At 36.0% G+C, this 16,591-nt stretch overlaps 1 protein-coding gene across 1 annotated transcript in view; it reads right to left on the bottom strand.

Moving 5' to 3' along the window:
• Positions 1-16,591, bottom strand: part of LOC145693284 (clavesin-2-like) — a 54,608-nt gene that overhangs the window by 1,955 nt on the left and 36,062 nt on the right. Inside the window, exons 6-7 of the mRNA XM_081769133.1 lie at positions 15,400-15,510; positions 11,421-11,568 (exon numbers count right to left, since the gene is read on the bottom strand). Coding sequence (XP_081625259.1) covers positions 11,421-11,568; positions 15,400-15,510 — 259 coding nt within the window. The remainder of the gene's footprint in view (positions 1-11,420; positions 11,569-15,399; positions 15,511-16,591) is intronic.

Here is a 16,591-nt window from a genome sequence, read left to right as displayed (position 1 = left end):
GTAGTAGTAGTAGTATTCGGACCAAAGACGGATGAAAATGGGGATTGGAGGAAATTCATAACGAGGAATTGCATAGTTTATACCGCTCACTTAACATTGTTAGGGTCATTAAGTGTAGAAGGCTCAGGTGGCCATTCCGTGTAGCCAGAATGGAAGAAATTAGAAACGCTTTCATAATTTTAACTGAAAACCCAATTGGAAGAAGACCACTAGGAAGACCTAGACGTAGATGGGAAGACAATATTAAGATGGATCTTGCAGAAATAAGAGTACAGAGTAGAAACTGGATCCAGTTGGCTAAGGACAGAAGTTAGTGGAAATATGTTGTAAACGCCGCATTGACGCCAGAGTTAGTTAGATATTATTATCTAAAAGAAATGTTCAAATGTTGTTAAGAGACAATTACACAGAAAAACTGAGTTCCGACCAAACACTAATTTGCCGGAAGGAAATTCCAGTGCAGTCCAGCCCACTTTAAGCGTTATCCGTGCAATCCACGTTTCATGTTCAAGACATTGGGAATAATTGTTCGTATCATTCAGTTGGAACGTTCCCTTCCAAGTTTACGCTGTTACAGTAGGTCTACAACATCGTGACTTTCAAAACCAGTCAGTAACTATCGAAGAAAGACAAGCGTGTAGCTTCAGTCGTTGATATGATTTAACATTCTTTTTCACTTTTAACAAGCTACCGGCAAGCAACCAGCCAGGGACAATATATTTTTCCTTATTAAAAAGACACTCCTTGTTTAAAAAAAAAAAAAAAAAAACTAATGGTACCCACTAATGATCACTCTTAAAAATGGAAAATCTCTTTGGCTCTCTTAATATTTTGTTTGATTCTTTGCGATCAAAGTAACATTAAAAGTGGAAAAAATGAAATGAAATCTTTGGGTTTTACGTCCCACGGTTATACCGGTTAGGCTAAAGGAGACGGTGATGATGAGTGATGAATGAAATGATAGAATGAAGAAAGTGGGAGGAAATGGGAGAACCCCGAGAAAACCCACGCACACGGTGTTTGTCCACCGCAAAGTTCACTTGGCGGGGGCTGGGATCGAACCCGGGACCCCAAGCACCAGATGTGAACGTTCTACCACTGAGTCACCACGGCCCCACTTTAAAAGTGGAGTAAGAAATACTATTCTTCCTATTGATAGTGTAATAGTGGCTTCTAATCTCCACAACCAACCCCTTGCTAAGCCTATTCGTACACACATACATGCATAAGCTAATTTTCTGGAGATAATACTTAGATAATTACAAACAAGTGCTACAGTATTTTTTTTCGTATCAACAGATTATCTCTTTTCCTAAAAAGCGAAACAACATACCCACACTCGGATTAAGAACTTGATATATATATATATATATATATATATATATATATATATATATATATATATATATATATATATATATATATTGAAAACTGGTTTTCCATTGGGCAAACTGGCAAATTTTTATAAATGTAAGCGATGGTTTGGTTCCACCACATCCTTCTTTAACAAAAGGAAAGAAAAAAGAAGAAAAGGAACGTACATAGTTTATCATTTGATTGCTGTTACCAGTTTGTGTTGTCTATAGTTAACGGTTACCACATTGTAAAAAACACTATACACTAAATGGCAATCAGTTACCATACATACTTTTTTTTTATTTGGTAAGCTAGTGATTACCGCCAAGGTTGACAACACTTCCGCTCCTCTAAGGACAAAACCCGAAGATTCACGAAGCACCGAACAACGGTATTTGCTCGTAGAATGCTCGTGAGCGTTCACGAGGAGAGTTTCCACTATCTGCTCGCCGTGGCCAGGGCTGCATTAGATTCTCCTTTTCATTTTTAAAGTTATATTTCCTTTTATTTACTTACAGACCGCAACTTATAGTTAGATTCAAACTTTCACTTCGTAAAATTTTAACTTCTGATGGGGCACACACCATCGTTGTCTTCTACTTTCCTAATAAATTTGTAATTTGGTACAGAATTCACATTTAATTAGGTTCAAACTTTTATTTTTTAAATCTTAACTTTTAATTAGGCACACACCGGTGTTACCTTATATTCATATTTTATATTATATTGTTTGTTGTGTCTTTGTGTCCTTTTTCTTTTCTATCTTATCTACGATTCATAAATACTTAGTTCACTAGTTCAATCCACTAATCTCTATCTTATCTTTTTATCCATTGTGTTTCCTTCCACCTTCTTAATATTTCTTTTATCTTCACTCTAGTTCTTCTACATCTTCTCAGTAGATTTCGTTTCCTGTTTCTCTCACGTGTTTATAAATTGGTGTGTTTTTCCTCTTTAATCTAATATTGTTCTTATGTTACTTAATTCATTCTTTTAATCTCATCCTTGTCTCTTATGTAATGAATATTACACTCCTTAGATTTAAGTCTATAACTACTCTTTCTTCACTTTACTGTATCCTATTCCGTTTCCTTCCATTCCCTTTCGTAACTCTAATATTCTTCTACCTACCTTTTTAACTCCTTTATTTAACAAATATTTAAGGACTTCTGCTTTCTCCCTTCAGTGCTTTCTATTTTAAATTAGCTTTCATTTTCTTTCCTCTGATTTACTCTTTCTTCTTTCCTTTCCTTCTCTTTCCTATTTTCTTTTTCAATTCATCTTTACTGTGTCTATTTTCAACTAACAAACTATATAACTTTTTTACGAGGGCTTCTATTTATATCTTGAGCCTAACAATAAAAAAACAGTAATTTGTCATTTAAAATTTATTTGTTGTTTTTCGAAATATTCTCCTTTATGATCAACATACTTTTGCATTCGTTCGAACCATTTGTCAAAGCATTTTTTCCAATCTTCTTGAGACATCTCCATAATATGCTTTCTGAACGCATAAACGGCTTCTTCCGCCGACGAATATCGTTGTCCACGCAATTTATTTATGACATTCGAGAACGAAAATAAGTCATTGGGTGCCAAATCAGAACTATACGGCGGATGATCCATCAACTCGAATTATTTAGTGTTCAGGCATAATTGTTATATGACCAGTTTTCCCGAAAAAAACAGGCGACCATTTGTTTCGATGTGTTTCGAGCGCGAACAACTTTTGTTGGATTTAGTTCATTTTGAAACACCCATACAGTCGACTGCTGTTTACGTTCCGGCTCATATGCATATACCCATGATTCGTCGCCTGTTACAATATTATATATACCTTTAGAAGCACCGCCATTGTATTTATTGAGCATTTGTGTGCACCAATCGACGCGAGCTTCTTTTTGAGTTTTTGTCAAATTATGTGGGATCGACAAGAACAAACCTTTCTTGTAGCTAAATAATAATGTAATATTTTATATATGCAGGTGGAACTAATGCCTATGGTTGTCTCAATCTCACAGTATATCACATGACGATCTTGCAGTATTAGGTTTTGCACAGCATCAATGTTTTCTTGAATAACAACTGATTTTGGACGATCTTCGCGAATTTCGTCAGTGAGTGAATGGCGGCCACGAGTAAAATCGTTATACCAGCGTTTCACCGTGGCAAAAGATGGGGTTTCTTAGCCAAATGTGGAAGTAAGTTGATCGATGCACTCTTGTCTTGATAATCCACGTCGAAAATCGTAATAAATCATCACACGAAAATTTTCACGAGCTAATTCCATTTTTCTGTTCTCACGTAATCTTCAAGTCAACGTAAACAGCACAAATAAAGCTATTGACAAAACATTTGAAGTACGTTATGGTCAATAATGTCAAACATTTCTATGCAAACAAAAAATAGTGCCTAACTACAATCAGTGTTGCCAAAGCTCAAAATATAAATAGTGGTCCTCTTATTTCTTCTTTCTCCCTCTCATCCTCGCTATCTATCAGTATTTCTATCCTTTTCCTCATGTTCCTAATAGTTCTTTTGAATCCCTTCCTTAGAGTCACTTCTTCTGTGGCAATGCACATCAGCTGAGAATTCTTTTCCTGCACCACTTTGCTTTAACCCGTGTTCCCTCCTTTCTTCTTTATCGTTAGATTCAGAAAGTTAATTGAAACCTTTTATTTCACTTGCACTTCTAATCTTATTCTTTTTTCTCATCTTCAATTCTTCTTTCAAAATTGCTCTACTGTCTCTTTGTTCCTATCTATGTTCCTAAATAGTAGTCCACATATCTGTAGAACATAGTTAACTTCTATTCATCTTCTTTTCTCACTTTATATTCCAAATTGTTCATTATTATAATTTCTGATACTACCGGAAATTAAGATTTTACAAAATGAAAGTTCTAACTTAGCTATAAGTAGAGGTTCGTAATTAAAATTACAGCTAAAGAATGAAAAGATGAACTTTATAAGTTGCTACAAGTGACCTCTTATTTTATACAACCAGTAATCTTAGCTTGCACTTTCATAAATACTTGAAGAGAGGAACAATATGTTGCCGAATCTGTAACACAAATTAGTTAAAATAAATGTCTGCTTTGGTCATTTTTATTCTTACTTAAGTTGTATCTGGTTCCAAGGCTAGAATGAGCAGAACTTAATTGAAAATTAAACTAATAGGTTTTCAATTTATGATCTAAATAATTTGTTCAAAGATTTTCGTTTATAAGCTAACACTCAATTAAAAAAAAAGTTATCTTCAACTTTCGGCTATCGGACAGTTTCGGATCTACAAGGTGCCGAAAGCGTGGGAAAATGACTTTCGGATGCTAATAGTTCGGAAACTATCCAACGTAAAGAGTGCGGGTAAAAAAATCACTGAAGAAGTCATACTTGCTATGTTGAATTTTGCATGTTTCACAATTCTACCATGCACGTGCAAGGGATTCTCCAAAGGAACGTAGGGAGTCCCGGATAATCTGCCAAATGAAAATTGGTCTAAATGGATATGAATAGGTAGGGTTTCTATCAGGTAACAATAATTCGTTTGTATTAAGTCGATATCTGGAACAAATACAAAATGGCGGACACCTTCATACCCGTTGTGTGTGGTTGCATAATCACCAGGTACGGATGCTAGCCAACAGTGACATTCTGAGTATTAAGTGTAGCGAATTTGTATTCAAATGCGTAAGTTACTTGTAAAAATGTAACGCGTTACAAGTTACTTTACTTTCTCTTAAAATGTAACGCGTTACTTGCCTCAAAAAAGTAACTGTTACTTTACTTTGAAAGTAACGCGTTACTAACGCGTTACTTTTAGGTCCGAAACTTTGAATATGTGGGAAAAATCTTATTACTTCAGTTTTCCGTACTGCTATTACTACCGCTATTATTATTATTATTATTATTATTATTATTATTATTATTATTATTATTATTATTATTATTATTATTATTATTATTATTATTATAACACTGTGTATAAACATGAAAGATAGGCAGTTTATATATGAATACTAAAAAAGTAGTTGATTGCCAACCTCGGTAGTCGTGAAGTCTAGGAGTAAAGGACATTGTTCACGAGCTTCTGAATTTGGGTTGAGGGTCTAGGTTGAGTATTCGGGCTCGAGCCAAACGTTGTTAAAAGTTATAGGGCACTGGCCAAATATCTTCAAAACTGCTCGGCCCGGGTTTAAAATTATCAACGACTCGAGCAGATCGGCTCACAGCTCATTCACTATCGACTCAAACCGAGAAGTGAGCTGAGCCAACAACTCACCCAACCGAGTCGGCTAGAGCCTTTCGCTCAGTTGAGTCGAACCGAGCAGATGGCTTATCCCAACCAAGCCAGCTCGAGCCGATGGCTCACCCCAAGCGAGCCGAGCTAAGCTTGTTATAAAAAATCTCTTTTAGTCTCGCTATCGAGACGAGACGAAATGCGAGCAGTGTCCCCTCTCGTGAGCAACACTAAAAGTATTCCATATTACTGCTTAGCTTACATTTCTCATGACTTTCTCTTTCCAGTGTAATCAGCCCATGATTTCAAAACGAGTTAAAACGAGCGAGCCACTTATCAAACTCGACTCGACTCGAAACTCGACGCCAAAAACAGTGAATCGGTTCGGAACTGGACTCGAGAATATTACTTTTCCCTCGACTCGAAACTTGACTTGGATTCAAGTCGAGTTTTAGCTTGACTCGTGCCCATCCTATGCGTTAGAAAAAATGGTTGCTTATTATTATTCTGCTAAACTAATTATATAATAATAAGAATGTTGCTATATAAAATTAAAAATACAGAATATAGAGAAACATTACACTACAACTGACGAAATGAGAACACATGAACTGGGGGTGGATCAAAATTGCCAATAACTCTAAAATAGATACATGCTTTTTAAAGCTAGTTGTTCCAAACTCTATAATCAACGGGACTTTAGGATATGCAAACTGATCTAAATGAACCATAATATTACATACCATCAACATTACATCAATAAAGTAGGCCTGCTCATCAGAACACCGTTTATTCATATTAAACCCTTACTGAATGTCGTTCATTATGGCACCCTAATTGTTGATAAATATTTCCCGCCGGGGCACCACTTTACTTTTAAATTCTGTTCAGCAGTGGCGTACTTTTGTTTCGGTGGGGCTTCGTCTGAAAATGTGAAAATTCTGCAAGATATTTTATATACTTTACTGTAGTAAGTAAGATTTCGGGGGGGGGGGGGCTTAAGCCCGGAATCCCCACCCCTAAATATGCCACTGCTGTTCACCATCATCTTCAGCTTTTAAGAAAAAGTATTCTTTCAAATGGTCGAACGATAAAATATTTTCGTTCTCCATCTTTATAAAAACAACACCATTCAAAGTAAAATAGACTACCAGTACTATTGCACTCGTAGTTCACTCACTGAAAGTATTGATTTGGAGCTGTCAAAATCTAAGACAAAATCTTCCAGGTGCTTGCAATCAGTACACGTGATTTCCCTGAGGCTGTCCTCATCTTCCAAAAGCAGCAAGTGGCACTATATTTTGTTATGTAAATAAACAAATCAAATTGTATCTATGAATATATTTGCAAGCCTACCAACATAAAGTTCGTAAGGCGAAACGGGAAGATGCACATTGAGATTTCCCGTTCCGCCTTACATTAAGATGAAAAGTGATAACAGGTTTTACATTCAAATTTCATTGCTAGAGGTCATAAGGCGAAACGGGAAACGGCGAACAGTGCAGGAATCGTCGGACACTGACATCGTTCATGCTCCATTGTTCCATTCTGAGAAATTCACTTAGAGGAAAGAAACATTCGTTTCCGAAAAAAAAATATACATATATTGTAGTTACTCATCCGAAATGTAACGCGAAAAAGTAACGCAAACTATGTACGTTACTTAAAAATTTGTAACGCGTTACCGTTACAGTTACTTTGGAAAAAATGTAACGCGTTACTAGGAAACGTTACTTAAAAAGTAACGCGTTACTTGCGTTACGTTACTTCTCAAGACTGCTTGGGATGGTCTCCCAGCAGTAGTGGACATGTTGACATTTGTCTATTAGATACATGTTGGTATCAACACACACATTGGCCACATTTCAACATCGATCATGCGATCCCACTACTGATATTCATTTAGTTTACCCAGTTTCTTTGTGAGTCCCCTTGCACAATTTAAACTTGGCGTAAGTTGTTGCATCCTTATTGGTATGCAACAGTGCACATCATATTGCATCGGATTGAGGGAATATTATTGGTGAATCGGCAATGGCTTTTACGTTCTTGATCTATTCCTTACATTTCCGATGTTTTTAACTTACGTTTACTTAGTATGAGTGCATGTCTGGGCATTTTTCGTTAAGTGTTTCCACACATGTGAATCACCCTGCTTCATCTGTTGTGCTCTACCGACACTCCAGATGTCTTTCTAGAGCATTTGAGAACAAATTCGCTACACTTAATACTCAGAATGTCACTGTTGGCCAGCATCCGTACCTGGCGATTATGCAACCACACACAACGGGTATGAAGGTGTCCGCCATTTTGTATTTGTTCCAGATATCGACTTAATACAAACGAATTATTGTTACCTGATAGAAACTCTATCTATTCATATCCATTTAGACCAATTTTCATTTGGCAGATTATCCGGGACTCCCTACGTTCCTTTGGGGAATCCCTTGCACGTGCATGGTAGGATTGTGAAACATTCAATATTCAATACAGCAGGTATGACTTCTTCAGTGAATTTTTACCCGCACTCTTTACGTTGGATAGTTTCCGACCTATTGGCGTCCGAAAGCCATTTTCCCACGCTTTTGGCACATTGTAGATCCGAAACAATGTCCGATAGCCGAAAGTTCAAGAAAACTTTTTTCTTGTCTTAGTGTCGGGAGTCACCTCCTAGAGTTGTAACACTTATTTTGCATATATATATATATATATATATATATATATATATATATATATATATATATATATATATATATATAGATAGATAGATAGATAGATAGATAGATAGGGTGAGTGCGCCATATATGGAATACGTTCCTAATATGAAATACCAGACTATTTTGTCTGCTATGTGCTGCCACCGAATAGACTTTACGTAAACTTGTGCACTGTGTCAGCCTCCGTCTGCGCATGAGTGGTTTGCTGCCGAACGATAAAATAACATTTCCTTTTGTTGCAGAATAGTTTTTTGGAGAACTTGAGTTTTTCGGACGTACATTTCCAGGCTGCTGAATATACGTAAAGAGGCATATATTATTGTTGAGTTTGTGATATTTAGATTACATATATAGTGTACCATAAGGGCATAAAGATTCAGTACACAGAGAATCACGTAAGCGTATGTAGGAAGATAACTATCCAAAATGGCGATTTTCCTAATATGGAGTACCAGCAGGATCCTAATATGGAATATTCCTAAATAGGTTCATACGTATGTGAACTAGAAGTGATGAAGAATAACTGAATTGTAAGTTATATTAGACCTGACATTGTTTTAGACCGAGCATCAGGGAAGTCTCCTAGTCGAAATGTTTCGCATTTGTGTTGTCTGTCTACAGGGTGTCCATAAAGTCTGGATACATGGGGAAAGGCATAATTTAGTCAATTTAATGCTAATGAATAATATTTTCTACATTATTTCCGTGCTCTTCAATGCATAATTTGATGCGCTTTGCACGATTAAGGTGAACTCGATGTAATAGGTCTGAATTGCCGTCGATTTTAGCACACCGATTGGTAATGCGTTATGTCAGGCGATTTAAATTTCTAATCTTCATCGAATAAACTTTCTCTTTCAGCATATCCCAGAAAAAGAAAACAAGTGAAGAAAGGTCTGGCGAACGAGGGGACCACTTTACATGACATATTCTCCCAATCCAGTGAGGGAAATTGTCATTCAACCAATCTCTAACAGCTGCAGCAAAATGGGCAGGGGCCCCATCCTGCTGAAACCAGTCTGGAAGTCCCTCACTCAAACGCTCAATTTGAGACATCAGTTTGTCTCGCATCATGTTTAGATAAGTCTCACTAGTTATATGTTCATCAAAGAAGAAAGGTCCTAGCACGGAACGGGGTTTCTCCAACATACTGCCTGCTTCTTTAAACTTGGTGATTAATTTCCCGACGGCAGTAAAACAAATAGATTGACAATGAGGGTGTCGAAGGTTAAATTCCTGCGCATTTTTGCGATACGATCATCCTTTTCGTCCACTTAAGAGTACCAACTCGACTCGTTCTTCTTTAGTCAGTCATCATTCAATCTGGAAAAATAAAAACAAATTACTAGAATTCCCTATTTGCCCAGACTTTATGGACACCCTGTATGTAGGTATTTGTTTGTGCGTGTCTGTGTGTCTCGCGATAACTCCTGAACACATCAACCAATTCGAATAAAACTTTCACAGATTAATTATTTGTTCAAATGTCTCAACTGCCGTGTCGTATACAGTGTTAAGTGAAGAGTACAGCACGACAGTACCGATTGAAGTAGTAAGTCCGCTACCACAACTACAGCCGTAGCATCGCAGCACACGTAGTCGAAAGCAAGGTGGACAAAAGTACTTACAAGTACTCCGCACAAAAACGATTTAGAAGCTGCCTCTACTTCATCACAACGGGCCTTTACCTTATCATTGCAAGTAATTAAAAAGATGTTTAACTTTCTAAGCCCCACTCAACAAAATCCAATCGAAACAGCCAAATAAAAGGACTTCACACTACTACAAATTAGATAGTTAATCCGAAGAATCAGTGAATGACTTGAACGAAAGTAGTGACAGTTTAAGTGATCCTACTGATGATGTTGACGATGATGAGGAAAGCGGACATTGTGGTAAATTGTAGTCGCTCAGTGCAGGGGAGGGAGATTGGTTAAAATGCCCAGTTTGTAAAAGGTAATCCCACGAAATGTCTCCCGTGAAAGGTGGAGAAAAATATGTTTGTGGCCATTGTTCTGCAGAGTAAAATTGGTATCAAAATTTAGACGCCATAAGACACGCTAATCCAGTATGTTTGAACTTTTATATAGTTTTTTTTTTTTACTTTATTTGTCGCACGTAGTTTGATTCCCGTTCTACTATTTTTATTATTGGTTGTAGCTAGTAAACATACTTATTCCAAGTTAAAAGATATTATAGTACTCCAAAAGTTAAAATAAGTAGATATTATAGCCTATTATAGTAATTACAAACATAGACCTAATAATGAAGAAGTCAAGTCAAGTTTGATAATGATCTTTGTACTACGTAAAATTCTGGTATTTCTGCTGTTTTATATTTTAATTATCTTAAGAATGTTAGGTAATTTTATGTGCACTTGTCTTATAGACCTACCAAATATGAGATATAGGCTACAATGCCTACAACGCGACATTTGGATAATTCGATCATGGGCACGATCCCTGCTCAGACCACCCATTCTGAGTGAAGTTTTTGTGGTTTTCCTCAGTCCTATCAGGCGTATGTTGGGATGGTTCTTTCCCTGAGGTCAGGATCGAGTCCTTTCCAATTCGTAGACTTATCTTAAGGGCCGATGTGATCTCGGAGTTGGGCCTTTGCTCCTTTTCTTGAACTAATAGATAAATGTATTTCTTAAATAAGCAAATAAATTGCTCGAATGCATTGCCCATGCTCTAATTATCCAAATGTCGCATTGTAGGCAGATGCGCATATTTTGTTCTAGTATTCCATTTTAAAAACAGGTAGTGTTTCATATTAGGAGCGGGGTGTGCCTAATATGGGAAATTGAGTTTCTTTCAATTTCATAATATTGTAAAAAAATCAATAATGTGGAACAAACTTTCATACCTGTATTTTGTTTTACAAAGGTACCACAAGTATTATGATGTATAATATTTTTATTCTGGAAAACACGTTTCTGAGAAATAAAGAAGAAACAAAAAGTATTCCATATTCGGTACCTTTACCCTATATATATGTGTGTGTGTGTATGTGTTTTGAGAGGTAATAAAAGTGTACTCTGTACTGTGAAATTACTTTCAGATATTAATATGCTACTTTATATATTGAAATAAAAAATGTGCATACCTTTTAATTTGTCTAAGTTCTGTAGTACAACTTCTTCTGTATCCAGATAAGCCTCAGATTCCTCCAAATACCCTCCAAGATCTTTGGGTAGTATTTCAGGTTCAATGTGTTTATGCAGGGACTCCATATCTTGGTAATGAAAATGCATCTGAAACAAGTTACAAGTAAAATTAGTATCTCGTTTGTGACTAACAACAAGTCTTTTTATATATGAACATGTACCGAATGTGCAAATAAATATTAACTTATGTTCTAGCATAACTCTGGAATGCCTAGAACAATTTTAACCAAATTTGGTACACGTATTACTTACAATCTAGAAAATAGTACAGCTGGGATAAAATCCACCTAGCACACCTAAAGGGGAAAAGAGAGGGGAAGATATAGAAAAATGGTCAAAAACGACCAATATTAATGCCGAATATATAGTTTTTGGGATCCTAATTCGATTTGGGACAGATCCGATCCGCTTGAAATCCATTAAGCTTCCAGTGAGGGTAATATCCCCTAACACACTACGAAAGAGTAGGAGGGGCGATACTTAAAAATGATCGAAAACGGCCGGTAATAGTGTCCAATCTGTAGATTTTGGGATCGCTGTGATGAATAGGGACTCATCCGATACCATCTAAATCCGAATTCAACCTTCGTTAGTACTTCTCAAAAGGGGAGACTGGTAGCATGTAAAAGTAATTGAAGGTGATCGATATTAGGAATCCGGGGTTCGGAGTTCCTAAGTTGATTGGTGGCAGTTTCCTTTAAGTCCAAATTCAGCCCTCAGTAAGGATAATACCCCCTAGCACACCTAGGGAGAGTGGGAGAGATGACATAAAATGATTAAAAAAAACTACCGATATTAGGGTTGAATCCATAGTTTTCGGGTCCGTTGAGATTAATAATGACTCTCCTGGTACTGTTTACTTTCTGTTCACCCTCTATTATCACTTTTGAACGGCGTAGAAACGGAGACATGTAAAAATAATGGAAAATGTGACAGTTCCAATACCATTTAGATTCAAGTTTATCCCCCAGTTGGGGTAAGACCTTCTAGCACATCTAGGTGAAAGTAAGAGTGATGACACGTATAATGGTTGATAGTCGATAGTAATGTCGCATTTTGTAGTTTTCGGGATTGCTGAGATTAATAATGACAATATTGAACCGTTTAAGCCCTCCCATTAGTATCCGTGGAGGGGGATGGTGACATGAAAAAATAAATCAAATAAACTGACATTAGTGTCGTATCCATAGTCACATCTTTAATGGTTTTAAACTCGAATTTTAGTCCCCATCGGTTTGGGGGAGAGGATGGGTGAGAAAGGGCGAAAAATAAAATGTCTTAAATGACCGAGATTAGTTTTCGGGGTTGCTAAGCTATTAGATGACAATCAGGATTAAATATAATTCCAACTTTAGGCACGAACGAGGATGTCAGTTGGATTAAGAATTTACAGGGGCAACGTTAATGGCCTTGTTCGTACATCTATATATATATATATATATATATATATATATATATATATATTTGATTATGTATATGAATTATATTACAACGTATATCCGGAACGTCTGGAGCAATTTCATCCACCCACAATATGACTTGACTTGCAACTTGAAAAAATACTGTGGAAGTAAGACACCCCAAGGGGGCGGTTGGAAGGGGTAACATGTAAAAATAATGCAAAATGACTGAAATTATTGTGCATTCCATAGTTTTCCGGATCGCTGAAATAAGTAATGACGCTTTCAGGCCGTTTAAACCCTAGTTCAGCAACATTGACAGAGGGTGTGAGGAAGTTAAAAAATGGTTATGTCGAAAATGACTGAGATTCGTGCCGAATTCATAGTTTTCGCGATCAGGAAAACGACTAATCCATTTGAAATGACTTTTGGAAGAGAGTTAGTACCCACCTCAAGCTGAGTTTTTAGATCATACCAATTTGATTAAAGGTGTATTCTGCGAGGATAGAATGTTTCAATACTTATGTCAAAAGCAGAGAATATTCTATGTTTTTATCATTATACTTTCACTGAAACACTTATACGAGAGGGAAAGGATTTTAAACATTTCCCATAAAGGCGGTGCGAAGAACAGGCATTTCAGCTAGTAAATAGATATATAGCCTATATTTTTATCTCCTTAAAGCTTAATAATTTACTTAATGTATATTTCTGAAACCAAACAAGAAAATTAAATAATTAATTAGGTAACTAAATAACATAAATAAAAGAAATAAATACACATACTGTAACTTAAAGATTTTTGTATTATTTTAAACTCATAACTTTTGAGATAGTATACATTTGAGCTAGTTATGTGGTATAAAGCGAACTTATGTAACACAACGGGTACCATATTAGTTTTAGTCTGTGATGTTGTCGAAGTGCAATTCACAATGACAGTTCATTGGATGTGGTGGTTCAGCGCCACAATTTGATGCTAAACGGACTATCCGTGCAACCTGTTGAGAGATTCTGCGGTACGACAAACTGTCTTCAATAAACTAACGACATGCTCTCACTTAAACTATGCTACCAACTGTAGGGATTAGGCTCGCTTCACCGTCCTGTCATATGCAACGGTAATTTTCAATTTAATGCATAGTATTTAAATATAATGCCGGAAGTATTCGACCACTCCTTTTGCCTGTCACCAACTGGTATTACGAGCGAATTTCCTGCAGGTAGTACTATCTTCCTACTGCATCTACAGCGTGGAGTTGTTAATTTTCACAGAAACAGCACTCTGACAGTAGCCCATACGATTATGGTATCCCAACGTCACTTTTTTTGAAGTATTATCTTCCACTTCCAGGAGTGTAAATAGGTACACTCATGTCCAAAATGATTGTCGCATATCTATAACTGTCTTCTTGTAACAATATAATTTGATAATGATTTTGCAGGGTACTTTTAATACTGATACTATGTGTATAATCGGAAAATGTATATTTGTGGTAAATTTCATACGAAAAGAATTATAAATACGAAAATTAGAATGAGTAAAACAAAATGTTGCTAAATGGACAAGAAAGTTTTATTTTCGTTTTATTGTTCTTATTTACTGTTCTTTTGACATGAAATTTGCCACATACTTGTCTTTGCCGATTATACACATACTAACTTTATAAGAAATACCGGGTGAATTTATTATCAAATTATATTCCTACAACAAAATACTTATGGACATGCGACAATAATTTTGGACATGAGTGTACATACATATGTGTAGAAAAGCACGTTTACAGCAGGATGCCCACTCTTACAAACTCAATAACGAAACCCCGAAATATCATTCTACTGGAATGTTCCACCCAAAATATTCAATAATTTTGACTTCCATTACCTCCTCCTTGGAGGCCTTTCTTAAAGAATGGTTTGCTATAAATTTAACAGTTTTCATACAATATCTAGTTGCAAATTGGCTTAAGGGTTTGAATTGTTATTTTTCAGTCTCTCTACAATATCAGTTGTGCTATTTAACTAGACTTCACATGGAAAATCTCTGTTCGAATCCCCATCGGGTAGTATCTTTGGAGGCCGCAGTAGTTCAGTGGTAGAGCTTTCACCTCTGGTACATGGGGTCCGTGGTTCGATCCCAGCTCGCGCCAAGTGTACCTTTTGGTGGACAAACACCGTGGGTTTTCTCAGGATTCTTCCGTTTCCTCCCACTTTATTCATTCCACTATTTCATCTATTTCTCATAACCGTCTCTTTTAGCCTACATGGCATAAACGTCGGACGTAAAATTCAAAGTTTCATTTTTTCGCCATTTGCGTCATGATCACTCTTCTGGTATTCCTATACACAGTATGTAAGTATATGGATCTGAACAAATGGCAAGTTACAGAATTGGTTATCTTAAGGATTTTACAGAGTATATAATTGTTAAACAAATATATTCTATTCTTGTTAAAATTTTGCAGCTCAAATATTAATAATTAAATTAATAAATTAAAGGTTTTTTTCAGTTACTTACATTTTTTGCAGCTTCAGTTTTACTAATCATTGGCCACGCAATTGCAATTGACGTACTTAATATACTGGATATATTGATGAAATGGATCTCCATTTTTCGGAACGGCGATGTCTAGTAGAAGAAAGAATTTTCAGTAAATGATTGTAAGTAACACTCACACAATTACAATTATAGGTATCATTTATGCAGGAAAATGTAACGGGAGTACTCTACACCCCTGGTCATTAATCTTGCGCATATACTGTAGTTCACGATTTTTGGCAAGTTGATTGAGTAATAAGTGGAGATAATAGAAAGCATTCCTTGTATGAAAATATTCCCAAAAATATTTTTAAAATAATAAAATTATAAGCAAAAAAATTAAGCTCGATTGAGTGAATTCTGGTAATCATCTTTTCGAGAGATTTTTGCAGTAGCGAAGGAAAATTCAGAAATTTCATTAAAGGAGCTGGGTAAGGGACGGAAGAGAGCGGGGAAGAGTTGTAAACTGTTGAATAATGGTTTAAACCTAGTGTCTAGATTGTCTCCCAAGCACATATTATCTTCTTTGATCAAGATTTCATACCAAAATATATAAACAAACAGAAAAAACATTCTCTCGAGGTTCAAAGCGACGGGTTACGGCTAGGAAACCTCAATGTATGGCATAAAGTTGAGAAACTCTTTCAACGAAGCCCCTGAAGATCAGTGAGTAAAGTAATGGATCTGTCAAAAATAGGAATACAAAATAGAAACTGGGTCCAGTCGGCTAAGGATAGTAGTGAATGAACTTTTGTAAAAGTGTCGTTGAACTTTCGTTTTCTTAAGGCAATAGAGTAAATTAGTTTAGTAATTATTATTATCAATAACAATAACAATGTTATCTACAAATTTGCACACGCAACTTGTATTTAGAATCAATTAAATAATAAAAAGTGTAGTGATTACACATCATATAACAGCCCCCTTATTTATGGAAGGAGTGTTATGTATTCGCTAAATATATAAATATATCTATCTTAATTTTCACATGCACAGTTTTAGTTGTTTTTTTTAAGTAGAAAAAGAGGACTATTTTCACAACTAAAAATCATGGCCAAATATTAATTTCGTGACAGTAAGACGAAAGTATTTTACATGTTCGCTATGTATGTAAATATTTATGACGTTAAGTAACGATTGTTGGCATAGGCACACTCTTATTTTGGGAATG

Source organism: Thermobia domestica, chromosome 8, assembly GCF_964235325.1.
Source record: "Thermobia domestica chromosome 8, izTheDome1.hap1.1, whole genome shotgun sequence".
Lineage (NCBI taxonomy): Eukaryota > Metazoa > Arthropoda > Insecta > Zygentoma > Lepismatidae > Thermobia > Thermobia domestica.
The sequence above is the reverse complement of the archived record's forward strand: the minus strand, read 5'-3'. Positions and strand labels throughout refer to the sequence as shown.